This window comes from Colius striatus, chromosome 2 (assembly GCF_028858725.1).
Source record: "Colius striatus isolate bColStr4 chromosome 2, bColStr4.1.hap1, whole genome shotgun sequence".
Lineage (NCBI taxonomy): Eukaryota > Metazoa > Chordata > Aves > Coliiformes > Coliidae > Colius > Colius striatus.
Genome location: NC_084760.1, coordinates 114,159,902 through 114,182,185, shown reverse-complemented (window position 1 = coordinate 114,182,185; position 22,284 = coordinate 114,159,902). Strand labels below are relative to the sequence as shown.

General features: G+C 40.6%; 1 protein-coding gene across 1 annotated transcript in view; it reads left to right on the top strand.

Moving 5' to 3' along the window:
* The window catches only part of PCSK2 (proprotein convertase subtilisin/kexin type 2), a 101,515-nt gene that overhangs the window by 59,680 nt on the left and 19,551 nt on the right, over positions 1–22,284 (top strand). The window contains exons 6-8 of the mRNA XM_061989217.1: positions 10,747–10,823; positions 17,181–17,269; positions 19,866–20,041. Coding sequence (XP_061845201.1) covers positions 10,747–10,823; positions 17,181–17,269; positions 19,866–20,041 — 342 coding nt within the window. The remainder of the gene's footprint in view (positions 1–10,746; positions 10,824–17,180; positions 17,270–19,865; positions 20,042–22,284) is intronic.

Genomic DNA, 22,284 nt, shown 5'->3' with positions numbered 1-22,284 from the left:
TACAGAGCTGTGTTTGCAGCTGAAACCTGGATTTCTTACACTGAAAGCTGTTATGCTAACTGCTTTGCTAAAGCCCATTACGAGGGCTCTGGACACTGAATGCTTAGCAAGTTCTGGGGCTTGGTGCCTAGCATCATCTATACAGCTGGAGTTGGCATTGCTCCACTGATGTTGGCCTCTTGAGGTGGATGTACTGATTGATATTGGCTGCAAAGTATTCTCAAGTACATACCATTTGGAATCAGAAAGATACTAACATATTGTAGGTGCATTTGCTTGAGATTATTTTCAGAGCAATGAATGCTGCAAACAAGTTTCCAGCTTGATTCTACATTAGAACAACCTGAAAGGTATAATCTTCAACTTAAAATGCATGCCTGATGAGCAGGCAGTGTGGGATGGTGCCAAAGACACTTGCGTTGCAAGCTAAAGACCACACGTTGTCCACAGTGTTTATTTTTCTCTATAATCAATGTACTTAATTAATCAGCTGCACACTGAGAAAGTGCAAGGTGGCTAATTGCTTTAATCATTAGCAGTGGTATTAATTTTCACTTAAGGCATCATCCGTGGAAAGTAAATTAAGACTGTTGAAATGAGAAATGCACAGGGGTGGGAGAGAGCAGATAAGGACGTTTCTGCATCAGTTCCGGCGGGTGCTTTTGAAACTGCCTTGTGTCTCTCTCTAGAGTTTCTCTCAAGTAGGTTCTTTTAAAACATTTTCCTCTTTATTTGGGCAAGAAAAGTAGAGAAGAGATGTTAGTCCTTGATATTTACCCTGGAGGGTCCTGGCGTTGCTTTGTTTTGGTTTCTTATTACCTCTCTTTTTGCAGACTAATTAGCTTTTGGAACTGGCCAGAAATCTTCCATTAGAACACTATTTCTGCTAGCAAAGATGAGTGTTTTATAAAATCAAAGTGTCCATGGGAAAATAAAAGTGTAATTTTGTGTGTGCGTGTGGATCAGTTCAACCTCATTTTAAATATTTGACTTCTAGAAAATGCTGAATTAAAACAGCAACAAAATCCCACTCTGGTGCATGGTCCACTTGGGAGAACAGGGTCAGAATCACAGTCCCTTGGAGGCAGTACACACTATGTAATTTTAAAACAAAGTTCAACAGAATGAAATAAAGAGCATCTGTTTCCCTGGGGTGAAAATACCACATTTTGGGTGGAAAAAGTTAAAAAAAAATAATTTAAAGATTTTTTTCCATTTAGAAGCTTTGAAAAAAATCCTGTTTTTAAAAGAATAATTATTTTAACTGCTCATGCTGTTTTAAAAGCTAACCAGTGTTGAAATCCCTGAATATCCATCAGCATTGAAATGGTACTTAATTAGAATTCATGCTGTAATTACATTTTGGCTACCAAGGTATCACCAGGGAACTCTGAATTAGATGGTGTGTGTGGGGAACACTAGTTCCCACAAAGCTTCATCAAAATTTGACAGGTGTTAGGGAGAGACTTTCAGGCCCAGTGATGATTTTGGCAAGGACAGTCTCAAACTAGTGGGCATGCAACTGGTTTTAAAAGGAGAGTTTTGGCCAAGCCAGACTTGCAGAAGAAGAGAGCATGAAGCACAAGGAGTTTGCTTTTTTCTGTGAAACCATTGTAGCCTAAATACAGGAGGTGAAGATGCAGATGGTCTGCAATACTTTAAACACCTCTCCTTCACTGTGCTTGTAGATTAATTTTGGTCATTTGAAGTTAATTCAATTTTTTTCTGTCCTGGCACTTCATCTTGACATAGCTCTTTGCTTGGCATTGTTTGAATTTAGTTGTATGCATTTATGTTCTCCATATTAATATTTTACTTCTCAGTAGCTGTGTAAGTATTAAGATATTTTTAAATGCCTGTCCTATTGTAGATTGCTTTGATTTAAATATAATGTTCTTAGTTTCTGTTGCATTTCCAACAGAAGCAATAAGCATAATGAACATCTCTTATGGGGGAACAGAATAGCAGTGCACAATGTCTAATAAAATGTTGGCCTCATTGAAATCACTGGTAGTTTTCCCATTATGTTCAGAGCAATCAGAAATTTGGCAGACCATATAAATAACAGGTTTGTTTGTTCTACTCTGTATTCCTTTTTGTAAAATCATCACAGTAAAAGACATAGGTCTTTAACTGGGCAAATAATGATACCAAGAGATGTGGAAATATGACTGCCCACAATAACACATTTTAAAGTAGAACAGGAGCTTGCTGTGATGAAATTTCAGCCAGTTCCAGCGCTACGTAGCTGTTCTTTGGTGAAAGTTAAATGGGTATGTTAGTGTGTACCTCAGACAACACATTTGGTCCTTATTCATAAGCTTTGATGTGAATTGGAGGTCACTGAAAATGTTCTGACGGCAGGTTATGGTCTGGATTTTTTCTGAAGGAGGTTAATCTCCCTTTGAGTATGTACAAAGGCGAGCACAAAAGCTGTGCTATATTCAGGGACTTCATAATTTCCGTGCTAGAACACGGTTTTTAGAATTACTTGCTGTAAGAAACTAGATCAGTTTAATTCAATGGCACTTATTTGCAGAATTATTCCACAGTGATACTGTGTCTGATTGATGTAATTGTGAATCTTTCCTTCAGTCAGCTAATGATGTCTAGGACATTTCTTAAATTTACATATCCAGGGAATTACTGTGAAAACATTAACTGTGATCAACCATACTAATCTTTAAGAGAAGAACCTGGAATGATCATGTACTATTTAAAAGCACAACCACTTGCAAAATGTAGTATGTGTGAATTTACATGGGAATATCTGTTTTGAAGATCTCACCCTCTGTCCCTGACATTTTGGATTTAGCTGTCCATTGGTTTTGCTGATTCCATGTGGAATAAACAATGCAAACTTTTAATTAATGCAAAAGCATATAAATTGGTCCATTAAAATCAGAGAGAACCCAGCATCTCTTGACAGGTATTAGTCACATAATTAATACTCCCCTGGGATGCTCTCAAGCTATGATAATGAGGTAAGCATGCAACTGGAATAAAACAGAATAGATCGTCATGGCCTTTTAACTCTTAAGGCATGTAAGTCAACCTGTATTTGCTTTTTGTGACAAAAGAAATTTAGCTAATAGTTTGCAGTATGTTTTTTTAGTTTCTTCTCTGAATTTTTCACCTTTTGATTCACCTACAGTGTCGCTTTTCTGTGTCCATCTTCTTCCACGTTCATGTAATTTAGGTGAAACACCAGTTGAGCGGTTATTAACAGCTGCTTCTCTTGTTGACTGAGAAAGTTTTCAGAAGTAGGATGGCACTCAACCACTTTTGTATCTCACCTGTTGTTACTTTCAGCTCCTCAGTATCACCAGAATAGTTCTCTCTGTCCTCCCCTTTCCATAACCACCAGGAACCATATCTGTCCGTTGTAGCTGACTCCCCAGACAGTCTAAGGCACTTTGACTTCTCTCTTTGCAAAGCTGTAGTTTGCCTGTTTTGTTACAATGGATGAGTGTAACCTGTTACAGTGGTCATCCTTAACATCCTGTCAGTTTTGTTTATGAGTGCCTTTATAACCACGTCTGGTATTCCTGGAGTTTACTTTAAGCGTTGCTGGTAACTAACTGATGGGTTCTTAAGGACTCTGGCTGCGATGCTCTTTGTGGTCAGGGAGGGCGCTGTGGGTGCAAACACACAGCAACAGGCAGGTGTTCGTTCTCCCAGCACAAGTGACCACGCTTTGTCTAAGCCGTGTCATGCTAAATGGCTGGATTCAAATGCCTGCAGGGTTTGTACTGAAAACTCAGAGCTATAGATTATCTCACACTGATGGAAAGAAAATGTCCCTTATCTGCCACATGACACTTCAGAGAACTTTATCCTGTCTGTGATCTGAATCCTGGCTGCTGAGTTTGGTGGGAGAGCCTGTGGCTAATTTTGGATCAGGCTCATTGATAGAAGCAAGAGGGCTTAGCTCTTATTCTCTTCAAGCTCATCCCTTCAAGAGGCTGTTAAGTGCTGGCTGCCATCAAAACACTGCAAACACAACCTTTACTGCAGCTCAGTGCCCAACACATATTTGATGTACTGACAAACTTGTCAGTTATTTCTTACAGAAATATATCTAAGAATAATGGACCTGAACCTCATTTGTCTGCTGCTGGCTTCATACCTCTATTACTCTGAGCTTCAGTAGGTCACAGTAACACATAATCAAAGTATCTGAAATGGGGAGAAAATCCATATATTGGAAAGGGAATGTGAGCCAGATTTTTAATAAAATGGAACACTAATGCCAGATGAAATGTGTGTTCACAGTCATTTTCAGTAAAAGTCATTGCACAATTTGTATTTGCTATTCTGAGAAAATAATCCAATGGCTCACGTGTCTCTGTCCACTCAAATGCCTTCCCCCTTCCATATCTCCCCACATTAAAGAATCAAGACATTCCATAGTCTGAAGCTTTGAATTTGCTACTTGCCCTGAAAATCTTGAATAGTAGCTAGATGTTTAATTTATTTTTATTTTACTAATTGATTGCCTTAGCAATGTGCCTCCCTGTGAACCTTCAGTACCCCCTCAGTGTGTGGTAGGTGTAGCTTAAAGATTCTTGTGCACCCCCTCTAAAAATTAAAGAATGTTTGGCAGATCAGAAATAGATTTCATTTTTTTGTAGGTTATGTGTTTTGCCTTCAGAGCTCTGGCTCTCAGTAATTAACAACTGGTGATGTTAATTCAAGTTTCCTCCACAGCAACCTGAAAATTGTGAAGCAGACTGCGAATGCCAAGAGGTGAATTGTGAAACAGCCTCTTTATTATCAGCACAAGTTTATTTGGCTGCTTGCTTTTTAATAAAGTCTCACATCTCCCTCAATTTCTTAGGCTTTTTCCTATGTCAGGTGAAGATGCAGAGGAAAAGAAATGGAGAGTATTTCAATAAGCTAGTTTTATTTATAAGACTTTGATAGGGAAAAAAATAACAATTCCCCATCTCTTAAAAATTCCACCCAGCCTAAATTTTCCTTTTATTTTTGGTGTCCCATTGGGCTATATACCTCTGAGCTAAGCATTGGCAAACAGCTGCAGAGAGTTTAGATGGCATTTAGCTGGAGGCATTTGGACTTTCATTTTGTTTACTGGGAAAACCTAAGAATGGAATGGATTATTTCATTTGATCTTTAAAGCTTAAAAAAGTGCTTAGATCCACGTGTGGTATTGTCGAAGTGATTAAAGATCCACTACTGTATTGTCCAGGTGCTTTACCCCATGGGAAATAAAAGGTTTGTTTAGTTTGTTTCTTTCTGAAGATGCTCACATGCTGAAGAGCACTATATAAAGTCATGTTGGTTTGCTGATTTTGTCTGCAGTGCAAGTATGAAGGAAATTAGTGGGGGAAAAAGTAAAAGAAGAGATTGTGTGCGATGTAGTGCCAAGTGATGTGTAGAGAGGATCATCGGTTACTTGACAAAGGAAAACTGTTTAATGTACAAAAAGAACACGGTGTAAGGTGATCTCACTGAAGCTGTTTTTCTTCATAACTAACTTGAAAAATAATACTATCTTAATGAAGATAGATATAAATGTTAACATGAGACTCCCTGTGGTTTTTGGCCTCCCTTTTTGCTTGTTTTCAAACTTAAGCAGTGAAAAAGTTCAAGCAAGAAGCTACATCAGAGGTGAGATATCCTGACATGTCTTCCAGGATTATTAGAATTGTTACTGCCTGTTATCTCAACTGTTATTACTGTTCTAAATTAAGCAGTAGTTAACTTAGTCGTTTATCTGTCATCTCTTTTGACTGTAATACTGCTAGTTCTTTTGACCTACTCTCAGATGCTTGATGAACGTTGAGAAAATGGAAGATATTTTTTAGTGGTAACTATAAAATGGCATTGCTGTGTGCTCTGTACTTGCTTGTTCTGTGGCTTAGCAGGGCCTCTAGTGCTTACCTGAAATGGGAATACCAGGAGATTGTTACAGGCACCTCAGATACATTCCAGACCCAGCAGACTTCTTCATCTGTTTCAAATGATATTCTGATGTATTATTCGGTGACTGTTTTGAGAAGGAGGATGGCAGGAAAGTGTGCCGCAGTCTTATTCATTATTCAAGATCTGGCTGGTATTGTCTGTCTGAGTATTTTTACTTTTACGATGTACCTGTAAGAACAGGGTAAGAAGCCTGTGTTTCTGGAGGGAGATAACTATTCACCAGCAGTGAATTTGCTCTTTAAGGTTAATAGTTCTGAACACAGCCCATTACTTTGTGCATATATTCTCAGTGTTGACAAGGTCATGAATGCAGCTCGGAATTTGCTAGATGGTAATACAGGACATGGAAATTAGTTGATGTAGAGGCAGAGCTGTTTAAGAAGTTGCAGGGTTTTTTCTTTTCCATTTAAAAAATACACAAACCAAACCAGCATGTTTCCCATGGCAGAGAGGAGAAGGCTTACTGCATGACTATTGACTTTGCAGCAGTGCCTCTGTTTTTCATTAATGACCTTTAAGCCTTAGAGCACCTCTTCTAGGCAAAATAGCATGTTGCCTCCTTCTTCGCCTCCTGGTGAGCATATTCCATTTTCTTAAGCTCATGTATACAAAACTGAATTTCTTTGTTCCACCACATGACGCTCAGTGTTATTTCAGTACAGTTTCTCCCAGTTATATGTTGTAACTTGAGCCCAGGGGTTTGCTCACTCTTTGGATCAGTAAAGAAATCAAACAAGCAAAAGGTATCTTTCTGCCTCGTATCTCTAAGGATTTGCAGTTGCCTGAAGAGGGTAAGACCAGATGCCACCCGTGTTAAGAAATGTTTCTCTTCTTTTCAAAGAGACAAATCTCTAGGCTAAATTTACTAGAGCTTTAACATCATGAGTAGAATCAGACTGTGACCAGTGGGACATGTGTCTTTATTGGTTTGTCTCCTGGACTAGCATGTGAGCACAGGCGCATTTCTTGAGTTACAGGAAAAAAGAGAAGTAAATGTGAATTATGCTTCAGAGGCTTGTAAAGCCATATAAAAATTTATGGGCTTGCTGCATCATTCAAGGTACATAATTTTATTACAGATCTGAGCAACACATGGGACAAGTGATTTATTGTTATTGTCATTTTTTACATAACAAATTTTTTGCACAGAAGATTTTATTGTGTGTATTTTTTAAAGTCCAGGGCAATTCTTTGGAAAATGGCAGTCTAAGCTTATTTTTAAGGAAAGCATAAATTTATACACAGGCAAAAGGGATCTGCTCATGCCATTACTTAATAAATGATTGGAAGAACCTCATCATCTGATCCAGTACTCCTCTTTTAGTGTGATATTTGGGGTAGAGTCTAGCAAGCAAACCAAAGATATGCCTTAAAATAACATTCCTCTCTGGAGCAGCATTTTTATTATATAATAAACATTATTTGTAAGTAAGTGTGTGTAGCTGGTGACTGATAAACATCAGATTCAGATTGCTTTGCAACAGTGAGCTGGTTTTGATTGAACATGAGGGATAGGCTTCACCTCACTATATGTCTAATGACTCGTCTATAGGCTAAACTGGAGTCTATGAACCAGTCTAAGACTGGTGGCTTAAGTTGATCCCTGGAGAAAAAGACCAGGCAACTACTTTTGATATTGAAACTGAAAAGTAACTGCCAGTAGACTAGTTTGGCATTAAAACTGGGAACTGAGTGACCTGAATTGAAAAGCAAAATGTTTCCATTTCAGTGTGCCGTTGCAGATCTTCATCTGCACTGGTTTCGGTTGCTACTTCCCAGGTTCCTACACTGATGAAAGCTCCACTTTAGCAATAAATTCCCTCTTGCTGCCTCCTGAGGAGTCCAGCCTGTGGAGGAGGATGGCAGACCACAGATTTTAATATTCACTTCCTAAAACACAAGGTGAAATCTTTCAGCTATCCACCAAAGCAGTATTAAAACATTTGTCACTGGTTTATGCTTTAAAAAAAAATTAAAAGGTAGAGACTTAGATATTGGGAGATTTGATCTTTAAGTTAAGATGAAGCAGTCCATTTGTACTTGTCACTGCTGTTTCATTACCCATTCCACTGCTTCCATAGCGTGGGTGGAATATTCCTTCCCGAAGCTGAAACTCGCTGTCTTTTCTCAAAGACCCTAATGAAGATAAATTGTGCAGTCAGCAGTTGTTTTCTTTCCAAGAATTCTTCTTAATTTTGCACTTTGTGGATGGTTCCTGCTACATTAGAGATCTTTTTCCTTTGAGTACAGTGATCCAAAATCAAGCAAATAAGAGCTACAGGATGTGGAAGAGTTCTGCTCACTTTTGTTTACAGCCTGCCTAAAGCAACCTTTCCATAAGTTGGTATTTGGTTATGTGGGACATACAGCAGAGCTGCAGTGTGCTGTAGAGTGGCTCAGTCATTCATGCTGGAATCCCATTGCCCATCGCTACTCTGGAGACAAGTAGTACATATGTACAGCTAGAAGGGCTTTTCTGTCCATAATTTGTGCACAAGGGAATTCTAGGGTCAAGAGTGGTTGATAGCTACCACAGGCTGCTTGTGTGTCTACTGATGTCCTGAAAAATCAGCCTCACCAGCCTCTCTTTGAGCTTAGGGTCTATGTAAGCAGGGCTGCATTTCTTCCAGATGGGGGGAGAAAAAAGACCCCAGAGTTAACCCATGACTGGGGTTAAATTCTCATCTGTACAATACTTTTAGAATTAAACAGAAGTTCTGACTAAATAAGAAGCTGGCAATATATGGAACTAATTACATTTATAGTACTGGGTTAGACCTTTCCTACCTGCAAGAAAGAAGCTGAAATCACCAGAACAAAGCTTAGTTTTTGCAATCTGCAGAGTTTCCAGGCCGTGTCTAGTCCAAGGAAGTGGTAGAAGAAAGTGTCTTTGTGATTGAAATTAATTTCTCTCCAAAGATTGCCAGGGTAGACTCTGTGACAGAGTAGGCTTTATCTGCTAGTTAAAATTACCCAGAGTCACCATTTCTATTTTGACTTTACCATAGGACGTGGTTCTTCAGCTTGTCCTGCTAGGACTAGATATGACACTCATTAATAAAGAGCAGGACTGAATCTTCTGTTGACGAGCTCATTTCTTTTTTACTGAAACTTGGCCCCTTGCACAAATCCTTAATACAGCTTCTGTAAACTTGGTGAGAGCTAAAATCTTGTAGCTCAGGATCCTGCCTCCAACAGCAGCCAGCAGTGAATGCTTGGGGGAACAGTCACCAAGTCAGAGGCTGTGTGGTATCTGCCCGATTTTGGCCTCCCAGGTTCTAGCATTTACTGGTTTAAGGACTGCTGGAGAAGGAGGAAGCACTGCATCTAATACCTCTTCTAGATTTACCTTTGGTTACTTTTTCTAACCACTTCTTGATTTCATTTGGGCTTTTAACTTCTGTATTGCTGGGAGACAATGCATTTTGTAACTCATATTACATGTTCTTTGGAAATGTACTTCTTGGGGTTTACTGCTTCTAAATCTCCTTTCTGGTAATTTCTATGGATTCTTTGTAGTTCTTTTATTATGAGAAGTAATAAATAATAACTCCCTGTCTACCTTCTCTGTGCCATTCATTATTTACAGACCATTGTCAAGTTCCCCTTCTTTCCCTGTCTGAAAAGTCATGTTCTGTTTACTCTTAGCCCATACAAATCTATGCCTTTCAAAGTGCTGTATAAGCAGCTGTGGTAATTAAAAGAGGGATTTTTGGGTTTAAATTCAAAGTCTTTGGTGCTAGCAATGGACTGTCTATTCCTGTACCCCAGGAACTGAGAATCTGCTGAAGGGGAATGTTTTTAGGAGCAAAGCTATTCATACATGAATCTCAGATTATCTTCAATAGCATGCTCAGCCAAATCTTAAAAAGAATACAAGTACACATTAATTAAGAATTAACATAATTCTGTTCCTTGAGTATGGTGTTTATTAAAATATAAACTCTGTAAACATGCACTTGAGAGGAAGCTTCTAAATATTTTTAAAAGCTTAATTTTCAGTCACCCTTTATTTTTTCATTAAGAGATAAGAAAGAAGATGGCACTTGACTCTCTGAAACTTTCCATTTCCTTCTCAGATAAAGCATCAAAAAGTTGCTGAGTGTCCTTAATTCTGCTGATGGGGTAAAATCAGAAATGATTTAGATTTATATGAACAGCAAAGACATGGAATGACATCTTCAAAAGCGCCCCAAAGCTGCGTTTGTGAAGCTCTTCAGACAATTAAAAGATGAAGAAAGTATGCAAAGAAGTCTTCAGGCATATGTGCTGGCCATTAATGCTATTCTCACACTTGAATTGTGAGAACTTTGAATTCTTGGGCATTGAAATGCTTTTAGAAATCTGACTCTGTTGTAGCACCATAAATGAGGTTTTAAAAAATAATTCTGTGCTGGAAGACCCAAGTGTCTGGTCACGTCCACTGCTCTTTGGAAAACAGGTTTTATTCTTTGTCCTGCCACATCAAGTGGCATAACACCTGAATAGTCTTGAAAGTGTTGATGAATAGTCCCTCAGTAGTAACCTGAGCTCTCACACCACCTCACAGCTCGCCACAGTTCAGAAATACTAATGGTCTGCAAGAGGCTTTGTACTCCAGAAAGCAGCTTTCCCTAAGCTTACTCGAGTGGGAAATGGCACAGCACAACAGGGACTGGTTTGCATCCAGGTGCATCTTGCAGCATGAAGAGGACAAAATTTGATAATGATTCTCAGCTTCCCCCTTCAATTTATGTTCCCCTTTGTTCTGCTTATTTTTTTTTCTGCTGACTTACTGAACCTCTTTGTGTTTTGCAGAATGCCAAAGCCAGCTATGACTTCAGCAGTAACGATCCCTACCCCTACCCTCGCTATACAGATGACTGGTTTAACAGGTAAATGGATTTTGATCAGCCTGCTCTTCAATTAGATTTGCTGGTATTTGTGGAATTGCTGTTTTCTGCTAAATTGCATGGTTGCCAGAACAGAAGCTGCAGTCTCAGTACTACTTGAAAATTAGAGGTTACTTACGACTTTTTGTTTTTTAAGGTAAGCTCTATATGTCACTAATCAACCATTTTGTAGTTTGTAAATAAAGTTGCTGCCTCAGAAGAATAGCTATTTAGATTATTTGAATGGGTGATGGCCACATAGGCTTTTCTGTCAGCTGTCCTAGGACATTGCAGTAACCCAAATCCATATAGACTGGTTTCCCATCTCCTGTGTCTGAGGCAGTATCATTGTTAGCTAATTGTAAGGGAGTGAGCTGGAGGCAGAAAAAGGCTTTAGAGGGGAAAGAAGTCTTTTCATCCAATTGTAGACTGAGAAGACAGAAAAGCAGCAGGCTGTGAATGACCACTTTGAAAAACCCAATTAAATCTTATGTTAACTCCTGAATCATTTGCCTTTTCACCCTAATTTAAGGACAGTGTACTTGGGTGGCATTTCAGGGTTGATTCCAATATGCTTCTAGCTGCTGGAAGAATTTAAGTCCGAGTATGCTGACTGGGAACCTGTTCTGTTGTGTTTATGAACCTGGAAACAACAATACAGCTATGTTTATTGTGTTATTTCTCCTGAAACACATTATGACTGCCAAAAATCCCCTCCTCCTTCAATGTGTTCTGAACTTAGACAGCTTCCAGCAGGAAGCAGGAGGAGGTCTGGTCCTCAAGGTAAAGTGTAAATAAGAATGGCGCAAAAGAAGAGGCTTGCGATTTTAGCAAGTGTGACTTTTTTTTGTTGCCCTAAACGCATTTCTTCTTAAAATGGAACAGAAGCACATTTCAACTATTTTTTAAAACACCTCCATGCCCTGAGTTCTGCATTTGTTCCCTGACAAATCCCTTTCTGTCATTCTCCTAGCGAGATGCGAATGTTGTCCAGGGTACAGAGTCCAAGGCGCACCTATAAGGTGTGTTTGTTACCTGGTGATCTCAGGCTCCAGCACCTCTGGCTCTGCAGCATACTCCCAGGAGCTCAGGCAGGCTCTGGCTTAGATTTGCAAAAATTCTTTCAGGATATTTTCAATGAAATTTCCAAATGTTTTCTAGAGGTGAACGTAATTGCTGTCGCCAGCATTTCCATAGCAGCACCATGAAGGATTTGAAAACTTTTTAAGGTTTCAGGGCTCAGTCTTAGTGCTTATCAAAAAATATTTCAGGCCTATTTGATGTGGTTTTCATCTTTAACTTATGGATGACCTCTGAGTTTGTATGGGGTTCTTGCTTTTACTTCTCAGGAAATCGATTTTAGTTCTGTCAAGAGTGCACAACAAAGAAGTGGAGCAGCTGTGCTTCCACCTCAGACACAGGCTTCCTGGGACAGATCAAACACTTTTAGGGCCTGTGATGTCCTTCTTTGTAGTCCTGCCATTTTTCAGCCAAAGCAAGATGCCAATGAGATTTCTCCTTCATTCCGGAGAAGGACACCTGACGCTTTTAAACTAGGATTAATCTAATTAGTGTGTAAAGTTGCAAAAAGACTAGGCTCTAATTTGTGAAGGTCTGCTGCCTTTCTCGCTTTATTTATGCAAAGGATCTTTGTAGGAGAAAGATACCACTTAGCTCTGGAGCAGCACAGAGGAAAATTAAATTTAGCTTTAGTGGGTAATGGTAGCTTCTGTCATTTTCAGTGTGGAACTTCATAAAACTAACGTGTTCTGCCAAGCCCCATTAACACTGATTGTGCTGCTATCGAGTATTTTATAGTGGGACACAGTTTGCAGTTGCCATGTGTTCTGCAGGGTGATCCTGAAGGCAGACTCACCTCCTACAGTCTCTCAAAACAGGCTTCAAGCATACTGGATGTGACAAGGGTTATGGTCTCTGGCCTCAGCTGCCTTTGGCTAACTTCAGGCACTTGGAGGAAGAATTGAGGGTGAGCAGCATGGGCACCTGTGACCCAATCTGTAATTACTGGGAACAACATGGTGCAGATTTTCAGAGAACTGTAACACTTGCTCCCATTTCTTTTCTTGAGGGGCTGGGGAGCTCAAGTCAGCAAGTCAGGAGGAGAAAAGCAATGTGGAAATTGCATTGCAGATTTCCTTCATTGTTCATTCCAGAAAAAAATGATAGCATTTCTTTGTCACAAAGCTTGAGGTTTCTTTGGTGAGACAGGGAATTTTCTGCTTTGCAAGGTAAATCACAGGAGTGATACTTTCAGCAAAACATCTCTTTCCTGCCTGCACAATTCAAGAAAACTTAAAAAGATTCAGGATTTTATGTTTTTGCCAGTCTAAGATGCAAACTAGCACACTGTATCCAGCTGTTCAGGAGTAGTTTGAACTATGATTTTCTCTGCATGTTTCTGTGCCAGACTGTTAATCCAGCCGATGTGCTCATATGTAAGCTATTGTCATAACTTCTGGCTCGTGACAGTCTGTCTGTCCATATGTGTAGCTGCACAGATGCATCTGGGTAGAGAATAGTTTCACAGAAAAGCCATTCAGAGAAACCTGCAATAAAGGCTCCATTTTGTTCAGTTTGCAGTCAGTGATGTATCTCACATTGAATTTTACGCACGCAGGAGCATCAGACTCAAAATAGGATAGTGTAATATCCCCTTTTCCATACAGAATGCATTTCTATGTGAGCAATTGAAGCAAATTGTGGAACAAGAAGCAGAGAACTGTTTTTTAAAGAGATGAACCGAGGGGCTTTTGTGAGCTGCCAGCTGCATGTGGAAAGTGTCATTAAACTTCAAGAAAAGAAGGGAAAGGTTTTTGCATGGAACATTTCATTAATCGCAGCTGCTCTGCTTGTAAGCACAGATCCCCCTTCCACTTGGTGCTTTTGAAGGATACTGGAAGCACTTTGGCCTTTCCATCTAATGGCTGCTGGCCTATGAAACCCAGGAGAGTGTGTTCTGGAAGGGGAGAGTGTGGTGCCTCAAGCAGGGACAGGCTGCTGTTAGAGAGGCACATGGGTGACTGGGCAGCCAAGGGGTTTACTCCCATGCTTACCGTACTGACTGCTTAACTGTGCTCTGACCCACAGCCTGGGGACTAAGCCAGGACAGGGGACACTGGGTACAACTTGGGCAGGGCTGTGTTTGTGCCTGAAGAGCAGTGGTAGCAGTGAAAGAGCTTGAACCAAACCCTGTTCCCAAAAGAAATGGCAGCCCAGTGGTTTTTAGGAACCACTTTGGGAACTGCCTGTGATTTGTCACACCCACTTCTCCTGAACAATATTTAATATCTTGACAAATACCATGTTGTGCTATGTGGAGGTACCCACAAGAGTCAACAAGAGCTTGGCCTTTTCTTTACAGCCCTCTGATTTCTTGTGAGCATGCAGAAGGCACAACTCAAAGCTCCACATCTCAGAGCACTGAGATTACATATTTCTGTCATGATATAAATAACTGTAATTATTTTCACTCCTGTAGCCTTTTTTTTCCTGTATATTCTCATTCAGATAGGAATTATCTGGGAAAAAATTATTCACTATCTCGGAAATCCATATACTTTAAAGGTAAAGATGTCCTTTATTTATTACAGATCCAAACAAACTACTACTGAGTCAAGGAAAGAGTTCTCCTTGGCTTCCAGACAGTGCTCATTAACAGGGTAAAAACACCACCTCCCGTCCTCCTCATTTTTCAGTCAAAACAAAGGAAAAACATAATAATTGAGAATTTGTATAAACAGATTTAGCAGGTTTCTACCTGCAGGGTTATGACATGTGTCAAGGAGGAGCCACTAGACTACTGCTGGTTCTTGGCTTGTTTGGGTGCAGAGTGGCACATTCCCCAAAGCAGGGGAACATTTTCCCTTCTGCAAATGCTCAAATGCTCAGAAGCGGTCACCTGAGTAAAAATGGGATGGCATTTGACCCACAAAAGTGTCCTTATGAGCTCTGAATATGTAACTGCTGCCCAGTGCAAGCAACTAAAGTGGTTAAGATACGTAGATAGATCATCCTATCCCGTCCCTATTTGGAGTGCAGCTCCAAATAGTCCTCCCCTGCAGGCAGCTGAACTTAGGAAGGATGCTTTGCTGTCTGCAGAAGCATTTCAAAGCAGGTGAAAAAGAAACTCAATGAAAATCTGTGCCACGTTGGACTCTCTTAAAAAATAGAAGGTCATGCACAGTGGCATCCACAGTGGGTTTTAGAAACAGAAATAGTTTTCAGAGACAAAGGAGAGTGAGATTTTCATAACTAGTACAGACATGATATTTGAATCAGTTGAAGGCAAAACTTTCAACTGAATTCCACTCACCTTCCTTGTTTTTTTCTGGATGTCCATATAACATGTTTGCATTTATATAATGGGTATGGAAAACTTGCTCTACATGGGAATATATGACTTGCTCTCTAAGCTGATATATGGTTTATTTTTGAAGAAATATTCATAGTTGAACATATTCCTAATTGATTTCTGTCCTCTTGTTTTAAACATTGAAATAATAGTGAAGAGGGAAATGTTAGAGAGAAAAGCTGTGATTTGTGCCCATGACATGGGTCACTTCATAGAAACCACAATGGGTTTATCAATGATACATGAACAGCAAATAGGGCTAAATTGGAAAAGTCTGCTATTTGCCATTAATAATTCAACCAAATGCATTTCCACTAACACATGTGATTTTCTTTTCATGGTATCTAAATGGTGAGCTGCTGAACAGGTCTGCTGGTAGTCACCATCACGTGGGCCAGTGTGCTGGGGGGGAGAGGTGGGGCAGAGGACCTTCTCATAAAATCTTTTCACCGAGAAGGTCCTAATCCAGTTTTTCCCTTTGTGAGAGAAAGAGCTCACATGGCAGCATCACTGATTTTTTTTGCACCTCAGCATCAATCAAGATGATTTTTTAACAAAGCCATTTATTCTGCTCTGTGGCTTGTAGCTAGCCCACAGGTGACTAGATAATGAATGCCTAGCAACGATATATTTTTTCACAGTTCCTCGAACAAGGGCATGAGGGAAAACCTGCTTGATTGTTGAAAGAAATTTTTCCAGCAGCTGAATAAGAAATCCATATCGCCCTCCTCTCTGACTCCTTTTAAAAGGAACTCACATGAGACACTACGTACGTTGGAAGCCAGTCATTTGCTTTCATGGACTTGCCTTTAAAAACATATTCTTCTAACTACAGAAGAAAAAAGAATGTGTTGTTTCTCACACTTTTATTAATGTTATACTCACCTTTGCCAGAGGTGCTTAAAGGGATAGATAGAGGAAAAAAAGATGATTAAATCAAAACAACTCTGCTGCCTCTGGGGATGGTTCATCTAGTACTCTGTATAGCCCTTATAATACAGCACCGCTAATTGCATGAATCCTTGGCTTGCTGTCGGAGCAACGCCAGTTTTAATGCACAGAGTGGATTGATGGGAGCAGTAGGATGGATTTATATTGATTCAACATCTTACACTTAAAACCCCTGACAGCAGCACAGGTTTCACTAGTTTCCCTGATGCTGTGCTTTTTTTTTTTACAACTAGGTTATATTGTCCATATTTATCTTCCCTGTGGTTTAATTTCTGTGATGAATTAGGAGAAAGGATAATGCAATCTGCCTTCCTGCAGGATTGCCTCAGAACCACTGCCAGTTAAAGGGTCTCTGTTAAGAGTTGTAAAGCACTTCAGAAACACCAAGTGTTCTTGAAATGCCACATATCAGCCTGAACCTGGACCTCCATGTCAGAGCAGACACATTTCCTACTTTAGCTGAGAGCAGTAGCTCTGTGAGCTAACAGCCGGAGCAACTTGTGAGGTCTCCTGGGAATTAGGCACTGGAGAAGAGGGATGCACATGCCCTTTCGTCAGCCAGCTTTGGGTCAGCTCTGGTGCTGAGGAGTGCCATGACCTTTGTGACTCCCTTGTGCCACTCCAGCTCCACATTGCACCCACCTCTTTCCAGAGCATTTCTTTTGTGGGCAGGGATACACTCCTGATACATGTTTGAATGGCAACACGGCAATAAGACTGACTAGTAGTTGATAACAAGGCAGAACCAGTTTGATTGTTAAAAAGAAAAGATTGATTAACTTTACAACTAAATGAAGCAAAAAAAGCTTACTCTGCGGGCAAGCATCTCTCATACTGCAGAAGAAGTTGATTGTCTCCTGCTTCAGGATGGAATGAGCTCATCCAAATATCCCAGTGCAACACTCAACATTTTGCCATGGAATGATTTTCTACTGGAGCTCTGGGAACTGAGGCAAACCCAAGCCTGTGGTGATCCAGCTCTGTTCACAAGTGCATGAGATGGTGTTCACATGTGGTCTCTGTTTTCCTTTCTGCAGCCATGGGACAAGGTGTGCGGGAGAGGTGTCTGCGGCTGCCAACAACAACATCTGTGGCGTGGGAGTTGCCTACAACTCCAAGGTGGCAGGTATGTAGCAATTCAAGTTGTCAGTGGTCCTTATGCCACAGTGCCTTTAGGCAGAGCTTCTCCTGCAGAGACAGGGAGCGTTGCCCAGGACAGGACTGCAGGCTGGCACTGGGCCATGTGTTTATTGCTTTTCACAGTAGCTGGGAAGAGGAATTTCTCCATGACTGCCTTTTCAGTTGAGGGTCTTATACAGCCTCTCTAATAACATTGCAAAGGAACAGCTCTGCTCCTTCTCATGCCAGCTCCTATTTGGATACTGATTTTCAGTGCTTCTTCCCTGCCTTGTTGCAGAATCATTTGTGACATATCTTGTTTTGCAGGAGGTAAAATACAAATTTCTGATGCACTTAAAAACTGTGCTTGGAAAGGCAGATCCCGTGCAGCTCATATTCTTTAGGCTCTCATAGGGCAGGCCCTGCAGTGCTGTAAATCTCTGCAGTCATTGGCTTCTTCTACTTGAACAAGCACTGCAGAGTGGTAGATGTGGATGCACAGAAGGCAATGGGTTTTGCCTAGTGCTTAGCATTCATGCCTCAGCTCTATTGGGTATGTTTACTTCTAGCTAACTCTTGTCTGCACTGATGGGCTGAATACAGGGATTGGAGTGATAGGCTTTTGAACAGCATATTTCAGTTTAGTTTAATCTAAAGAAATACAGTTTTCCCACTCTAAGACTGTTCCATGATGAGAACCAAGGCACAGCAAGCAGAGACAGATGATGATGAATTTCCTTCCATTCCCAGTCCATACTATAACTCCAGAGTGGATGCACCACTTGCTTCCTGGGAAGATTTCAGTGTGTGTGTGCATGAGCAGTGCTGCTCTGCTTGGCCAGTCCCTGTTTCACCACGGTGTCAGAAGGGTCTGGAGAGGTTATGTTTTGCTTATCACCTGCATGATCAAAAGATGAATCTCCCCTGTAGAATGGCACCAAATACCATTACCCCAAGAGATATATCACAGAGAGTAACTGGCCAGGCAGGTCTACTATATGTCCCCTTTGTTCAGTAATGGTAATGTCCTCTCCAGAGATGGGACAATTCATATGTACATCTGGCAGTAACTAGAGGTGTGTGAATTGAGGGATAGGATTTTGGGTGAATCTCATCTGTATTAGCATAACCGTACAACATCAAGCCAGTTGCTTAAAAATCAAGAGGTGGAAGCCTTTTCTGATGACTAACAGCCTACAAATAATCTTCCATAATTGTCCATTGCAAAATCCCCAGAGATTTTTAGAGGAGCCAGCCTTTCCTGTCCGAGGACAGCATGCACCTGTAGCACCATCATGTGGTCGGTGGGAATGGGGAGGTGGGTTAGAGCTGAGATTCTGCTGCTGACGTGATTCAGGGTTTATCCGTGCAGGTGGAATTGGGAGTTAGGTAGCCAAGGATTTGGCACATCATATGTTTTGCTTCTTGTACCTCTTTTTTCCCCTAAAGTCAAACCAGATGGTTTGGCTCGTCCTGTTGTTCCCTCACCTCCCTATGGTCGGTGATTAATTCTGTGATTTCAGTGCAGATCTGTATTTTACAAGCATGGGAAGGGATTTCTCACTCATTGAGTTTGAGAATATCCAGCTTTGGTCTGGCTCCTATTTGAAGTTTATACCACTTTTTCCGGCCTCACATTTGGCACACAGATTTTGTATTGAATGTAGTCAAAGCACTGGTTTCTAAATTAAGGTCCTCACTGCCATTCACACTGTTTGGCTCTGTGGTATTGGTTTCTGACCCATCTGTATCCTAAAACTGAACTTCAACTCAAGACTACAAATGAGAGTTGGAATGTATCCCTGGTTACTCAGGTTTCACCCACTGGCTGTCAGTGAAACTGTCCTATGTGTGGGGCATGATGGATGTGAGGGCTTGTGCTGCTGTCTTTGTCACGCTCTTTGGCTTGATTAAGGGCAATACTTTGAGGTTTTATGAAGCTGGCTTGTCTTAGGATTGTATTGTTTAAACTCTAACTTGATTTCCACTGCAGTATGGGTTAAAAGAAGCAGGTTTTAGTTTGCTTTTTCTCCAAATACTGGCCATATTTTGCTATTGTGGCTGCATGTTGACACAATGATATTTTTCCAGGAAATTATTGTATAATGTGTTTCCTCTCTCTGATTAAATTCTGGATAAGAACCAAAGTAAACAGAAAAATTACTTGAAAAACTAATGAAGTGTCAACACATCACCGAGTATAAATTAGAGATGGGGAGGCCTTAGTCCTTTTCTCTAGTTGTCAAAAACTGGCATTTTAAATACTATTAATATTATTTAAATGCTATGAAATGCTGAGATTGGTGAATACTGCCGTTTTAGATGTGTTTTCAAATAGTAGATGGAAACTACTGTGTGATTAGCAAGCTAAGAATAAAGTGCTTTCTCTTTCTGGGCCACACTGCATTGCCGTGGCTGGGTGTTTAAATGCTGGCATCCTGCTGGTTAAGCACACCCTGGTGAAATGTGGATGGCAAGTGCAGAATTACTGAGTGGGTGAAACTGCCAGTGAATTAAAATACTTGTCTTCTCCAGGTGCTGAGATTTCATCTTGTGCTCGGTAATCCATAATTCATGCTTATGTTGATTAAATCTACCTACAGGTATTCGAATGCTCGACCAGCCATTTATGACAGACATTATTGAGGCTTCCTCCATCAGTCATATGCCACAAGTCATAGATATATATAGTGCCAGCTGGGGACCAACTGATAATGGGAAGACTGTAGATGGACCTAGAGAGCTAACACTGCAGGCGATGGCAGATGGTGTGAACAAGGTAACAGTCTTGTTAAATAACCTGGGTCATGGGGCAGCATGATATGTACCCACACTGAAACCAATGACTTGTTGCAGAACACAGTGCCATTGTGTAAACTATCCCACCTTACAGGGTGTTCCAAGGTCCATGGATGTTCTCTCTGCAATATTGTGGCATTGCCTTCATTCTATGTTTGGAATGTATATTGGGATACTGTGCTCTCTTGCATGGAGCTGTGGTATCTCTAGTCAGCTTACAGGTGCTTTTTGGATGACATCACAACTAAAATGGAAGAGCCTGATCCTGAAATATTCCCCAGGTTGAACCATGCCAGCTGTACTACTGACATCACATGGGCTGTTTTGGTGGGCTACCAATTCAGTTATTGGTTTGTAGTGTCCTTTAAGTCACTCATATATGGTCATTGTTACAGCTGTGATTGAACCACAACTGTTGAGATGTCCATGGAGTATATTATTACCCAGTAGCAGAAGCTTCCTTGTTTATTCCCACCTTTCCACCTCCTTTTAAGAACAGCCTATAGTTTATGTTTAAGGCAGTACCCTCCTGGAATCTATTAAACCTGCACTCTGTTGGAAAGTTGGGTAACATATATGCCACAACTCAAAAAGAGAACAAATCAGTCCAGAACAAACTTTTCTCTCTCCATCTCTGGTGTCAGGCAGCCAGGACAACCACAGCAGCTCCTGGTGCTGTAGGGAATGAGCTGCCTCCTCTTGGTTGTTCATAGAGGGGTTTCCATAATGAAAAGATCTGAAATTCCCCAGAACATCTGAGGTGGTTTTGTGTGGGAGCTCCAATATTACTCATTTTTCCATCCAAATGATTTCTTCCTCTTATTCATGCCAGTTTCTCCCACTCTTCATCACCACCTCGCTGTGAGCAGCACATTCAGCTTACCATGTTTTGTGGCATGATAATTAAATCTACTGCTGTGGTAGGTAGTGAAATATCTACAGCTTTCCCAGATCCCGAGCCTCAAATGTTTTGCCTGTAATGGATGAATTACAGTCATCTTCATGCTCTCACCCATAAAATTGGCAATGTACTGCAATAATGCAGGAAGACTTGTCACAAATTTCTACTGGGTCTGCTCAGTTTTGTGATATAAACTTTACAAACCTCTGATGAGCTCCAAGTTCCTGTGAAGTCAGCTTACACAGCCTGTGTTTCTTCTCATGACTTTCTTTATCTAGTGTTTCCATAAAGATCCCCCTAAATACTCCTGGCATGGGGAGAATCTTTCTTAGGTGGGTGACACGACTGATCTATTTTTAGCAACACCTGGTTGTCTTATAGTCAGTGGCTACTTGATCTTCCTTCCACTAATGCTGTTGGAGCAGACACAAACTCTGAATGTGGAAAAAATACCGTATAATTTTTGCATTATTCTCTTCCCATGCAGAACTTGTCTAAAAGTAACAGAAAGGGCGACAATAACCTGTCAGGGGAATGCAAACTAAACTAAATGGAGCTGTTTTACTACTCAAGAGAAGCAGACTCTAAACTGTAGTCAAGTTTATTTTCCAGTTTGGTATTTTAAAATCTTTCCATTAACATGCTATCACATTGCCATATGCATTAGTATGGGGAGTTATGCTGCCATTAACCTCCCTTAGAATGTTAATTACAGGAGAAGGGATTTTTCTCTTCTGTTCTATTGTCCCTCCCATATTTAAGAGTGTTGGTCATATGACTTTTTTAATGCCTTCCCCTCGGAATTGTTTGTAATTCTTTTTAAGAAACAATTTGCAATTTGAAGAGCAGAAAGGGCCCTGAGATCTCAGGTTGAATGCTTGTGAAGGAGAGAGACTGTGACAGTGAGCTGTGCTCTGGGAAGCGTTGCTCTCCTGCCTTATCAGAAAGCATAACATTAACAGGAGAGCCTGCATTAGGAAACCAGTTCTGTCAAACAGCCAGTGTAGAATTAGAGCAGAAGGAATGCTGTTGGATTCTACCTAGGAAAGGTATTATTGTCCAGGCATAATTACACTTCATTTTATAGTGGCAGCATCCCAGCTATCTCCTGGCAATATGTGCATGAAGGAAGAGACAACTCCATCCCAAATAACTGCATTGTGAGTGTAGCTTTTTCTACCCTTCTTTTGCTCTCGTTCTCATCTCTTTTTGTGCGGAGATAGATCTTCAAAAGATATTTCAAGATGTCAGTGGATGCTGGGTACTCTCCACAGTGCTTTGAAAAGCGAGACTTTCCTGAATGTAAAGGAAGACTAACAAGC